General features: G+C 42.7%; 1 protein-coding gene across 2 annotated transcripts in view; it reads right to left on the reverse strand.

Moving 5' to 3' along the window:
* The window catches only part of snx13 (sorting nexin 13), a 45,991-nt gene extending 40,815 nt beyond the window's left edge, over positions 1–5,176 (reverse strand). For both annotated transcript variants that reach the window (XM_015955869.3, XM_070556048.1), the window contains exon 1: positions 4,907–5,176. In XM_015955869.3, the coding sequence (XP_015811355.3) occupies positions 4,907–5,089 (183 nt within the window). In that variant the 5' untranslated portion in view covers positions 5,090–5,176. The remainder of the gene's footprint in view (positions 1–4,906) is intronic.
* Positions 5,177–14,650: the final 9,474 nt, after the last annotated feature.

Genomic DNA, 14,650 nt, shown 5'->3' on the forward strand with positions numbered 1-14,650 from the left:
CAACACGACTGTCACTAACCATCAAAAATCTTCTGAGATACTTGCAGCTCAGGTGAGTGTCGACACCATTTTCTTTTCAGCAAATGTTTTGGTAAGTAACTTGTAAAGTCATAAAAATATCCTGTGTGTGTGATGCGAGAGGAGTAGCAAAAACATGTAATTACGGTGAGCAACAACTTTGAAGTCAAGCCTTCCATTTAAGATGTCAGGACAAGCCTGTCGTTTAGCGATGCACCGATATGAACTTTTTGGGCCGATACCGATCCCCGATAAAGATCACTGTTAAGGCCGATAACCGATATTTGTAGATACCGATATACTGACATTAATTCTTCTAAATTCAGCAATTTTGTATAAAATGAAAATGATTAAAGCTGAATTTACGTTATTATGTACACACAACACACACATTTACGGTTCTGAGATGATTTCATTCATTGTTCACATGACTAAACAAACACACATCACCCCCCTCACGCTCTGAAACAGGCACACAAATGGACAAGATGGAAAAAATATTGGTTGTTAATATCGGCCCGGTTTTATTAATCGAACCGATACGATTTGTTAAAAAAATTACTAACAACGGCCGATATCGATATATTGTACACCCCTACAAGCCGTTTGACTGAAAACAGACAATTCTTACTTTGTTAAATATATTGCTAAAAACGTCCCAGCTCGACCAAAACGAAGCAGTACAAGAATGTAATTTAAGCATTTAGATCATTCATCATCAACTGTCCCTGTTGAAAAGTCTTAAATATATGAGATTTGGTATTACAGATGAGACGCTATCAGGGTACAAATTACACAGACGCTTCCAGAGGAGTGTGTGTGTGTCTATTTTCCCTTAGCCCCCAAATGCAAAATTCTTGCTGTCAGTATTTGCAAGATATTGGTATTTGGGTCTAGCCTAGTGAACTAGACCAAATTCTTGCTTTGCAAAGAATGGTCTAGGCATGCTCCATTGGAACCTCAGCAGCTCCTACCAGGACTCTGGCTAGCCAATCACAGCTCTCTAGAGGGGTTTCAAGCACATAAAGAGCTGTGATTGGTCCATAATGGTGGGCCAATCATAGTGCTCTATCTGCTTAGTGAACAAATCACAGAGCTTTATCCGCTTTGTGGGCCAATCAGGGCACTCTATATGCCTGGTGGGTGGGATGATGCAACAGAGTGAAACAAGAGTATGTCACATTCATTGTCCAGTGGAATGCGGAGATCATTTGAAAGACAACGGTAGAACCCGCCCCACAACCGAGAGCCGTCAATGGAGCGTGGCCAGACTAAATAATACATTTATTTAGTCTGGCTTGCCAGGCTAATTTGGGTCTGTACTGGTTAGACTTAAATGAGTTAAACCAAGGTCTATAGCCCTTGGGTCATAGACTATGAGCTATAGGTATATTGGTCTTTTTATACTGGGAATCAGGAGTTATTTTAGTGATCATCTTGTTTCTTATTTATTTTTGCCCTGATTGTGCCCTGAGCAATTTTATGACAGAATAAAAACAAATAAAATCAACATTAATTGAAAAATCGTCTTAAATAATTGAGATCTCAATTTCAGTCACAATAATCGTGATTATTATTTTTGCCATAATCGAGCAGCCCTAATTTAATCCATTCAGACGAGCGCATCTGCACTATGTAAAATGACCATCAGGTTTTCACTGCACTCTGTGAGACAGCAAAGCCCCAGAGAATTACGTTACTGGCGAGAAATTCCACAGTGTTTCCCTACCGAGTTCCAACCAATCTGTCTGAGTGTTCCGCTCAGCAACTCCATCAAGTCCTACCCCTGATCAGGTACTTCGAAGGTTCCTGAAAATGGTCCGGAAAACAGCTGTTCGGCCGGCCTGGTCAAGTGGAGACACGTGCATTTCGAGAGGTACCTCTACATTTACCCTGAAGTTCAAACAGTGGAAACGCACCTATAGTGGACCTAAAGTCCCCGTCTCTGACATCACAAACGGGGAAATTAGCATCACTGCTTAACATTTTGAATTTCAGCTGAATTTCTGGAGAATCTGGAAACATAAAAGTTTCTACAGTATATATATATTTTTTTCTATATGCTGTAAAATCCCCAAAAGGTAAATCTCATCCATTTCAGGTGTCTGTCGTTAGGTCTTCCAGCCATCAACCCAGCTAACGCCCAGCTCACCTGTGTGTAGCGTTCAGGTACCTTACTCGTGATCTAGATGCACTCTATCGGCAGGTGATCTGAGCGCAGCCGTGTTGACGCTGCGTCTATGAAAAGCTACTTTATTAACGTTGGAAATCCCAGAGTAATCCGGGCTGACAGGCAGAAAGCTCAGCGGCTCCGTCCGCTCGCGCTCCGTCTCACAGGCTCGGAGTGTTTACCTGCATCGAGAAGCTAACCGTCTGCAGCTAAACAACCACGAACAACACATTAATGTAACACCGTGTGTCTCAACTTACCTCTGCAAACATGGTCTAAAGGCAGTGCGTGTGGCGGCTCTAGCTAACCCCACCACATTGTAACAGGCGAAGCAGAGGCTATTTTGTCGGCTATAAGCGGTAAGACTGCCAACCTCCGTACTCTCCTCGGAGCCTCGCCATGTTTGCTGGCTTTACGTCTTTAGAGCGTCGTCCTCGAACATCGCTACGTGATTGGCTGACAGGCGATGACGCAGAATGCAGCGATAATCTGGAATGACTGACCTAAATAAAATAATATTTCAACTATTAACCACTTTCTTAGCCTGTTTGATTAAATATTTTTGAGTCATTATATATATATATGTGTGTGTGTGTGTGTGTGTGTGTGTGTGTTTTCTTTATTTTCATGACCATTTACATTGGTAGATTCTCACTGAAGGCAACAAAACTATGAATGACCAAATGTGGAGTTATGTACTTAACCAAAAAAGGTGAAATAACTGAAAACATTGTCACCCTTTTCTCATATTATTGCTTTGCACACTCTTGGCATTCTCTTGATGAGTTTCAAGAGGTAGTCACCTGAAATGGTTTTCCAACAGTCTTTAAGGAGTTCCCAGAGGTGTTTCTCACTTGTTGGTCCCTTTGTAAATGGCCATGATCATGAAAATAAAGAAAACACATTGAAGGAGAAGGTGTGTCTAAACTTTTTTGGCCTGTGGTTTACACACACACACACACACACACACACACACACACACACACACACACACACACACACACACACACACACACGCGCGCGCGCACGCACGCACGCACACACACACACACACACACACACACACACACACACACACACTGCCCAGCCACCTGGATCCGACTAAATACTGTAGGTATACTGCATGGGTGGTTATCTTTTAGCTGGACACAAGTTATTTAAGCCCAACTGATGCGATGAGTTGCTTCTCATTTCTTAAACAACCATGTGGAAAGACACATCTGTTGGCTGTGGATAAGATTAGTCAGTGTGAGAAGCGTCAGATCATTGGCATGCATCAATCACATAAGACATCTAAGGAGATTGCACTGGGCTAAGAGCTGTCCGACGCTTTATTAAAACTAGTCTGATGAGTCCAGATGGACCCTGTTCCAGAGTGATGGAGCATCAGTGTAAGAAGAGAGGCCTACTGTATGTACTAGTGCCTACTGTACAAGCCTGTGGGGGAAGGGCTATGATCTGGGCTTGCTGCAGTTGGTCAGGTCTAGGTTCAGCAACAGGATGTGCTCCAAGAATGAGGTCAGCTGACTACCTGAATATCCTGAATGACCAGGTTCTTCCATCTTCCCTGATGGCACGGGCATGTTCCAAGATGACAATGTCAGGATTCATCAGGCTCAGATAGTGAAAGAGTGGTTCAGGGAGCATGAGACATCATTTTAACTCATGGATTGGCCACCACAGAGTCCAGACCGTAACCCCACTGAGAGTATTTGGGATGTGCTGGATGTGCAGCGGTCAGACTCTACCATCATCAATGCAAGATCTTGGTGACACATTAATGCAGCACTGGATGGAAATAAAACTGGTGACAATGCAGAAGCTTACTGAAACAACGTCACAAAGTCGTAATCAAAGCTAAAGGTGGTCCAACAAATTATGAATTTGTGATCTTCTCACCAAAATTGGACAAGAGATGATTGGAAAAATGTTGCTGGTCTGAGTCTCGATTTCTGCAGCAATATTCGGATGGTGGGATCAAAATATGGCATCACCAACATGAAAGCATGGATCCCTCCTTGTATCAACAATTCAGGCTGGTGCAATGGCATGGGGGGCATTTTCTTGGCACACTTTGGACCCCTTAGTACTAATTGAACATTGTTGAAACACTACAGCCTACCTAAGAATTGTTGCTTATGGTGTCCATCCCTCTATGATCACAGTGCACTCATCCTCTAATGGCTACTTCCAGTAGGATGATGCACCCTGTCATAAAGCTCAAATCATCTCAGACTGGTTTCTGTACTCAAATGGCCTCCACAGTCACCAGATCTCAATAGGATGTGGTGGAATGGGAGATTTGCATCATGGATGTGCAGCCGACAAATCTGCTGCAACTGTGTAATGCTATCATGTCTATGTTGATCAAAATCTCTGAGCAATGTTTCCAATATCTTGTTGAATCTATGCTGGGAAGGATTAAGGCAGTTCTGAACGCAAAAGGGGTCCCAGGGGGTACTAGCAAAGTGTACCCAATGAAGTGGCCAGTATAACTGTTTGTGTACATAAGACACAAAAGAGGAAAATTAGAGTCCTCTGAAAATGTTCTTATATTATTTGTATTTCACCGACAAAACAAAGAAAGACCAAAATGTTGTTTGATCACCTGGTTTATCAGCAGCTGCTATCCCGTTTTAAAGCATGATTCATCGACCCATGAAAGAGAAAGACTGACAGACATCACAAACATTTCTGAGCTCTTTTGAGCCATCGTACCCGCCTGAAAGCAGTCAGAGTTCTTGTTGAGTCCCACAGGAGCAACAAATGGAACAAAGAAAGTTGTCTGGCTCCAGAATATCCAAGAGAGCGGAGAGAACACACCAAACTGCCCATACTTTTAAAATCCAGATGTGCACTGAGTTGAAGTCCTCTACTGTCCCGTGGTTTATGCTTGAACATTCCTACATCTTCAGCTTTTCTTGTCCATTTGTCTTCATTTCTCTCTACGACCACTCTGACTGAACTGAAACCGGTAAACAAGTCATTTAAAGCAGACTTTACACTCTTGCTTTATGATTTACGTGCCTGCTGTAAATGATAGCATGTGACGTGCTGGCTGATGTTATGCATCTAAATTGGTGAGTGTGTCTAGATTAAGCAAAAGCTATTTCCTGTGTGCAAGAACAAGAAGAAGGTTGTTGACCAACCTGTTTGGAAGGACAACCTTGTTTGTGTTACATAAGTCTTACATCATATTATGAGAGAAAATAACTCCAGTTTCCTCCCACAAAACAAAACATGCTTGTCAGGTTAACTGTAGACTCTAAACTGTCCCCAGGTGTGAGTGAGTGACTGGTTGTTTGTCTCCGAGGTGGACAGCAGACCTGTCCAGGGTGTCCCTCGTCTCTCACTTGACGACTGCTGGAGAGAGACACCTGCTCTGACCCTACCAGAGAATAAGTGTTTAAGATCATGTACGAATGAAATAATGTATGAATGAAGATATGAGGGTTTCAAGGAAAATATTTTTACCTGTAATATTGTATCTAGACCACTAGAGGTCAATGTCACCCAAGAGTTGTACATGCACATACAATTACATTTTCAATTCCAGATTAAAGTCATTTCATGAAAATTAGACCATTTTCTGCACTCGGATAAACAGAAACATTTCGTTTCTTTGACTAAATATTTAAATCTGCTTTACTGTGATTTCTGAGAGCACCATGGACTAAAAATACACACAAAGACCTCACAAATATGCAGCACATGACATTATTTCAAAACATCAATAATTGTTGTTGAGTTGTTAGAGAGTCCTGACTTTGAACCCATAAGAACCTTTGGGATGGGCTGGAGAAGATTTGTGCAGCGGTCAGACTCTACCATCACCAATGCAAGATTACAGTTTTTCTCAGTTGCTTTGGTGCATTTCTCACAACAGAATCAAACTTTGCACAACAGTTAGTTCAACCTCCACAACATGTAGTCATTTTGGTACAACCTAGTGGCGGTTTCATGTCCAAAATGCCACCCAGGACATGGAGACCCCAGCCCATCTTGCCAGGGCCCAAAGCAGCAGCATCACAGAGCCTCACTGTGTCCGAGAGCACCAACCCAGCCCCACCCCAGCAGAATATCTACTCCCATCCCTGCATTTGCACAGCTTCCAGAATATATAAGACATAGGACATCCAGGTAAGGTTGGGTCCTCCCCCTCCGGGACACCCCCCTCCCCTGTGATGGGTCAGCAGAGGAGCCAAGGTCTACCTGAGGCTCCTGAGCCCGGGCTAGGCGCTGCCGCATGTTCCCGCCTTCTTCCCGGCAGCATACATGTCAGAAGAAGAAGAAGAAGAAGAAGAAGAAGATATCATTTCTATAGCGCCTCTCAAGATAGAAATCACCAGGCGCTTCACAAAAACAAAAAATGTAAAAATATAAAAAAGAATTTAGAAAATGGTTAAAAATGTATTTTAAATGAGCAAAAATTGTGATTTAAAAATGTTAAGAAAGAGAGAGAGTGAATAGGAAAGAGGAAAATCAGTGGATCCTGAGGAAGGTGGAATAGGTGGGGAGAGCAGAATAAAGAAAGAGTGGTGAAGAAGGTCATTCAAAAGCCAGCTTGAACAAGTGAGTCTTCAGCTGCTTTTTAAAGGAGACCACTGAGTCCACTGATCTCAGGCTCAGAGGGAGAGAGTTCCAGAGTCTGGGGGCCACAGCAGCAAATGATCTGTCACCTTTGGTCTTTAGCCTGGTGCTGCACAACCAGTAGGCTTTGATCACTGGACCTCAGGGACCTGCTGGGGGTGTAGGGACTGAGAAGCATGATTCATGATTACATGGTGCTTGTCCATGTAAGGCCCTATAGACCAGAACCAGGATCTTGAAATGAACCCTGAAGTTGACTGGCAGCCAATGAAGCTGGAGGAGAAGCGGGGTGATGTGGGTGTGTTTGGAGGACTTGGTCAGAAGCCGAGCACAGGCACTCTGAACCACCTGTAGACGGCTCAGGGAGGTTTTGTTCAGACACGTGAAAAGAGAGTTACAGTAGTCTAAGCGTGAGGAGATGAAGGTGTGGATAACTGTCTCAAGTTCAGAGCGGGACAGAATGGGACTCCGCTTAGCAATGTTCCTGAGATGGAAGAAGGAAGAGCAAACAAGAGAACTGACATGAAAATCCAGGGTGAGAGCTGGGTCGAAGGTCACGCCAAGATTCCTGACGGAAGGTTTGGTGTGGGAAGCAAGCTGACCAAGAGAGTCTCTGACTTTGGGAACCAGCTTGTCTGGGGCACAGATGAGGATCTCAGTCTTATCTTCATTCAGCTGTAGAAAGCTCCCAGCCATCCAGGTTTTGATAGAGTCTAAGCAGGTGTGTAACAGCTGCAGTTTAGACATCTCATGGAGCTTAAAGGAGATGTACAGTTGGATGTCATCTGCATAAATATGGTAGGATATTCCTTTGAAGGAGCTCAGAATGTGCTGAAGAGGAAGCAGATAGAGGAGGAAGAGCAGAGGCCCCAGCACAGAACCTTGTGGGACACCATGGGTAAGGGAGGTGGTGGAGGACCTAAACTTGGAGACGGCCACAGAAAAGGAGCACTCAGAAAGATAAGAGGAGAGCCACTCCAGAGCAGTTCCTGATAGGCCTACCCAGTCTCTCAGCCTCTCCAGTAGCAGGTGATGGTTAACAGTGTCAAAGGCTGCAGTCAGGTCCAGCAGGACCAGAACAGAACAGTCCCATGCATCACTGTGAGTCAGAAGGTCATTAGAGACCTTAAGAAGAGCTGTTTCAGTAGAATGACCCTAGAAAGAGCTGTTTCAGTAAAATGAGTTCTACCCGACCCCCAAGGCCCCGCCCAGATTCCCACACGGGGCCGGCCACCCCCACACCTCAAGCCCCCAGGCCCCCACCCAGACCTGCTCAGGGGCAATGCAGCTGCCAGGCAGCGACCCATGGCCACCGCCAAGACCCCCAAGGGGCCCCAATCACAACCGCCAGTAGTCCACCCCCCGAGGCAACACAAGCACCTCCAAAGGGAGGCAGCAGCCCCCCAGTCCCAGACACCCACAGTGAACCCACCTCCAGGGAACGTCTGGATACTCCAAACTCACATCATCTCGCAGGACAATATCAATGATCCCTCATCATCCCTATGTGATGGAACCGATCAAAGGAGCCCAGAGAGATTGATTTGAAGTGGAAGCAGAGGCTGTATCAAGTGTAATATGATCTAACAAAATGTAGGGTTTGAGAATTGAGTGCTTTAAGAGCTCATTATATCTTACCTCTACTTGTGACCAATAAGCTGTGATACTCTATCTAAATATAGAATATCAACCTGCTTGGTCTTTACGGTGTTTAAGCAGAAGATTCTAGGATTCTTTGTTTTATTAAGGGATTGTACACACTTCGTTTTGATTCAGAAAAGAGTCAGGTTTATAAAAATAAGAATTTATTTTACAAACAAAACATGACAGGTTAACCAACATTTACTGTGAGTGGATGGAACTAGATGTGATGTATGAAACCTATGTGTGAATGCGATATTATCAGAACTTCCGTATATAGGAGAGCTGAGTTCTGGATGTAAAAGAATTTGGTTTGCGTTATAGTTTTTCTCAGTCGCTTTGGTGCGTTTCTCAGATCAGAATTAAAATTCTCATAACTATTAGTTCAACCTCCACAACATTTAGTCATTTGTGCACTTCATAGTTAGCCTGGCAAGCCAGACTAAATAAATGTATTATTTAGTCTGGCCACGCTCCATTGACGGCTCTCAGTTGTGGGGCGGGTTCTATCGTTGTCTTTCAAATGATCTCCGCATTCCACTGGACAAAGAATGTGACATACTCTTGTTTCACTCTGTTGCATCATCCCACCCACCAGGCATATAGAGTGCCCTGATTGGCCCACAAAGCGGATAAAGCTCTGTGATTTGTTCACTAAGCAGATAGAGCACTATGATTGGCCCACCATTATGGACCAATCACAGCTCTTTATGTGTTTGAAACCCCTCTAGAGAGCTGTGATTGGCTAGCCAGGGTCCTGGTAGGAGCTGCTGAGGTTCCAATGGAGCGTGCCTAGACCATTCTTTGCAAAGCAAGAATTTGGTCTAGTTCACTAGGCTACATCATAGTAGCAATTTCTCCTTTCTCTGAACAAACTGCAAACGATTTTGGACATGTATCAGTTGCTTCCATGTATTTCTCTGCTGTTTTTTGACATTTCCATTTGCTTATGTCATGCCAGTCAAAATTAATTAATGCTGAATAGTCGTTCTCAATAAAACTAATAGTCTTACTTTCATTACTTGAGTCATTACACACAAAATAGTTGAACTAGTTATCAAATGTCAAATATTAGTCATCTGTCAAGCAAAATCTATAACTTTCTTTATCATTTTTTCCTGGAAATATCTCCTAAATTGAACAATTGATCACAGGTGAATTTCAGCTGTCACTCATGAGGAGGTGAATCCTCAATTGGCAAGCATACACGAACTGAGCAGGGGCTAGCATGTACCATTTCTACACTTCTGTGACACAAAATGGTAGGTCAGCATCGTGGAAGAGGGGTGAGGATGCAGGGAGGAAGGGGAAGGGGAAGAGGGAGAAGAGGGAGAAGAGGCAGATATAGGCACATTCCTAATGAAATTAGGGCTACAATTGTGGACCATGTTGCCAATCACGGCCTCACCATGGAGGAGGCTGGTCGAAGGGTGCAACCCAATATTGGAAGAACTACAATCAGTTCAATCATTCAAACATTCCGTAGGGAAAACAGGTATGCATACAGTAATTTACTGTACTGTACTGTACCATCTCATACATATCTCATGTTACTGTACTGTATATAAAATTTTACTGTAATTTTACTCTGTACCACATAGGATTGAAAGACAACCTTGCAGAGGTGGAAGAGGGCCCCTTTTTACCCCCCAGCAAGAGGAAGCCATTTGTGCAATGGTCATTGCAAACAATGCAATAAAGTTGAGAGAAATACAAAGCGCTGTCATAGAGAATAATGCAGTATTTGGCAATATTGAATCTGTTTCCATTTCAACAATCGACAGAGTTCTCAAAAAAAAAAAAAGAAATCCGCATGAATTGTATACAGTGCTGTTTGAACAAAACTGTGAAAGGGTGAAGGAGATCCGTCACCAGTATGTGCAGGTAAAGCAGGTCTTCTATGTTCAGCACTGTAAACTGCTTTACAGTACTTTGTAGTTTCATGCAGTACACTAGCAATTCTACAAAACATACTCTACAATGTGTTTTACCAAATGCTTGCATTACTGTTTGTTACTGTACACAGGCCAATTGTGAAATTGCATTTCTGTCTCTCTCTCAAGCGTGTACTGGAGCTGGAAGCCACGGAGCCACTGCACACATTCATACATGTTGATGAGGCAGGTTTCAATCTGGTCAAAGGCAGAAGGCATGGAAGAAATCTCATTGGACAGAGAGCAACCACTGAAGTCCCTGGTCAGCGCGGAGGGAATATTACCACGTGTGCAGCCATCTCACCCATATCCCCCTTCTTGGTCCATACAATACCCAACATCTCCTGACATTTTTAGACACTCTTTACAGGGACCTAGACCCTAAGAATGAGAGGGGTGGAGGTCAACTCAGCAAGTATGTTGTTGTCTGGGATAATGTCCATTTTCACCACTCCCATCTGGTCAGAGAGTGGTTTGCAGCACATGAAAGAATGCTGTTTGAATATCTCCCTCCATATTCCCCATTCCTTAATCCAATAGAAGAGTTTTTCTCTGCCTGGAGGTGGAAAGTTTATGACCGGCATCCACATGAGCAAATGGCCCTGCCAGCAGCCATGGATGCAGCATGTGACAACATCACAGCAGAGTCCTGCAGAGGATGGATTCGCCACTCCAGGAGATACTTTCCTCGCTGCATTGCGAGGGATGACATCCGTTGTGATGTAGATGAAAATATGTGGCCAGACAGACAGGAACGTCTGGATGTGCCAGAATGATTTACTGTACCTGTATGTTACAGTACTGTGCAATACTGTATGTACTGTTACATGTACTGTATATTGTTCACATTTGTGCACAGCTCTACCAAAAGGGTGATTTAATGTTTACATGTATTCTACCGTAAACAAGTGACTGTAGCATATTTTTCTTTTGCACAATGCTGTAGAATTACAAACACTTCTTTGCAGTAAAAATGTAAAACGTACGTATTCAGTGTCTCAGTTACTCCCAAAACTCCCATAACATCTACAGTAACTTTACTGCACATTTCAAATGGCTGTACAAGTAGGGCATACTGCTGTCTTGAGCATTTTCTGGTGTCACCAAATATTCTTGTAATGGAAAACACTGAAATTATAAACTGTCATAGTGAAAACATGACAAAGCCATTTGACTAGTTCATAAAGATGGTGTCAAGACTTTTCATTTTGATGGCACTGACAGTTTCATTGACATGAATACTTGCTTTTGATGAATGGATTATCAATTTTGAGCATGTGACGTGCTTTTGCAGGCTATCCACTAGGTTTTGCAGTTTGCACTAATTGTTTTGAGAAATGCACTAACTGCTGTGCAAATGTTAATAGTGTTCTGAGAAATGCACCAAAGCGACTGAGAAAAACTGTAAGCTATGAAGTTGATTATTATCAAAAACACATCAGATGTAATCTGTCATGTCTACATACCCACTCAAAGACCCTCGTGAAAGATCCGGAATGTCGAGGTCCTCGGACTTCCAGGCACCGAGGTCCATAGAAGAAACTGCGGCACTACTAGACCGGTCTTAGACTTGTCTCCGGGTCACAACAGATGGATGGAACCGCGCGTCTGGCGGACTCTTAAGGAGTCTGAACGATATCAGCTTTTTCTGCAGGAACTGTTTGCTGTATCAGCTTCGCAGGTGCAAAAAGGTTTTGATGACATGTCAAAAGCTTTGATGGGTTAGAGAGGTGTTGCTTCAGATGGCGGGTCTGAAGCTTTTCTCAAGAACTCCTGAATCACCAGAGTGATCTGGTTTTAATTTTCTCATGTTATGATTTGTGTAGCCAACCAGAGGTTGACAAGTTGAGGAATATTACCAAGACAACTCAGAAAACATGCCTTCCTTGATACCGATGCTCTGATCTGGGGTAAAGGGCATTCTATGTGTCACGTCTTTAACTTGACTTAACTTTGTCCTTGTGTGAGTGCAAATGGTAATAACCTTGTCATATCAACATGTTGAAACATATATCAATCAATGTAATCATAACATAACATTCATTTCAAACTTCAATCATTGAGCACAGATTAATGAAAGCATTTCATTATATTATAATTATTATAAGTAGCAATAAACAAACGTTTATTTAATGATTATTTAACTTATAAGTTTTAAAAGTTCATTTTTAATTTAAGTAATCATTCTTTGATTTAGCAACTAATCCGAGCTGCGAGTGTTCCTTATTTAGAGGCATGAAGAATCCTGTAGAACGATAAGGGAAGCTTGGACCTTGAGTGGAGAACAACAGTAGCCACGTTTACATGCGCATATTTAATCGTATTGAATGCCCAATCAGATCGAAAATTCTGCATGTAAACATGTCAATTGGAATATTCTGATCCGATTCGGCCCGATTGGATTGAAATTTCAATCCGATTGAGAGAGGTGGTTTATTCCGTTCTTCATTCCAATTGACGTGCATGTACACAGCCATTCGGATTGTTGGGGTAAAATAATGCCCACTGCGCATGTGTGCAACAGCGAGCGGGCCTCTCCGCTGTCATTTGGACTGCCTGACTTCAAAAATGACGGCGTAATTAACGAGCGGCGGCTTTTAAATCCGACGACAAGCCGTCCCCGTTTCAGTAATATTTAATTCAGAACTTGCGTTTTGTGGAAGTAAAATGAAAATCTGATTATTGCACAAATCATTTGACAAACATGTTCAAATCCGTACTGGAAATACGCAGGTTTATTGCAGATGCTGCAGCGCACGGATCCCCGTTTCTGTCAGCTTTGAACGCAGCAGCTTCTGCAGCAGGTGATGGAGTTCTTGTAAAGAACACAGGATAATATGGGTTTTACAGACCTGAGTGGAGGCTGATGTTGGGTAGGAAAACGTCCTCGGTTAAATACTCTGGACGACAGTAAAGTCCGTGTTAAAAGCACGTAAACGCAGATGACCTGATGCGGTTTGTTAATGATGAACACAGGCTTCTAAACTTTCTGAACATCTTCTGTTATTTAGTTTGAACAGATTTTTCTCAACAGTTTCAGCGGATTGTCACATGTTATTAATAATAAGCCACAACAGAGCTCAGTAATAAAACATGAGTCTAACCCCCCCACCCCCGCTCTGTGACGCAGCGCAACAGCACAGCTGTCTCTTCAGACCCGCGGACCAGCTGATCAAGAGGCAGAAACATAACCCTCCCTTATTTTAATCAACAATAAAATGCAGCAAAGCATATCTGCAGTTATTCACTGAAGAAAACATAACTTCTATGAGCTAAATAAAAATATTAAATTGAATAAATGGATCAGGAAAGCAGGAAGAATAGTTATTTCTGTTTTTACATTTTTCATTTCGTTTCATGGCGTTTGTTTACAATTTTTCTTTCGGGAAAGGCAACTCTGAGCATGCTCAACCTATTTAATCGGATTAAATGCTTGGTGCGTATGTACACACGGCATGATCATTTCAGTTTGTGTCCATGTGAACAGAGATTCGGAAATTCCGATCAACCAAGATTTCAATCGGATTGAGGAAATTTGGCACATGTAAACGCAGCTACTGTTGACAATTCGTTATCATGTGTTCAGAGCTGCAGAGAGGCTCTGAGCTCCAGCTGATGGGATGAAGGCAGGCCGATTTAAAGGGAACACATGCAGGCTTGTGTCTCCATTTTGACCAGATGTTGAATGGTCAAACTGTACCTAAAAACTGACCATTGCTGGCCATTACAAAAATATTTCTATATTGGTTAATGCAAAGAGTATCTCTATTTTTCCAATTCATGAGGATGGTTTTCTTAGCGATGGATATGGCAGGCAGAACCACATGAATCAAAGATATTTCAGTCGGGACATCGTCCAGGTTTCCCAGTAAACAAAGAGAGGGGGAAGTTGGGATATGACATTTCACACACTTTGACAGGTCTTCACATACTCTACCCCAAAAATCCTGGACAGGTGGACAGGACCACAGTGCGTGGAAGTAATTGTCAAGAATGCTGTTTGTGCAGTGTGTACATGTGTCAGATGACACAAACCCCATCCTGAACATCCAATGACCTGTATGAATTCTGTGTAGAATTTTGTACTGAATTAATTGTAAATTGGGGTGTCTGATCATTTTAAAAGTTTTGGTTGAGTCTTTAACAGCAGATATGGTAATTTTGTATTTATTTATTTTTAACTGGTTAGCTAAAAATGTACCTGATTTATTACTCATTTAATATTTATCAAAATCTATTTTGAATTTAACAGGCAGCCAATGAAGGGAAGCTGAGACAGGAGAGATATGATCTCTCT

This window comes from Nothobranchius furzeri, chromosome 11, assembly GCF_043380555.1.
Source record: "Nothobranchius furzeri strain GRZ-AD chromosome 11, NfurGRZ-RIMD1, whole genome shotgun sequence".
Taxonomy (NCBI): Eukaryota; Metazoa; Chordata; class Actinopteri; order Cyprinodontiformes; family Nothobranchiidae; genus Nothobranchius; species Nothobranchius furzeri.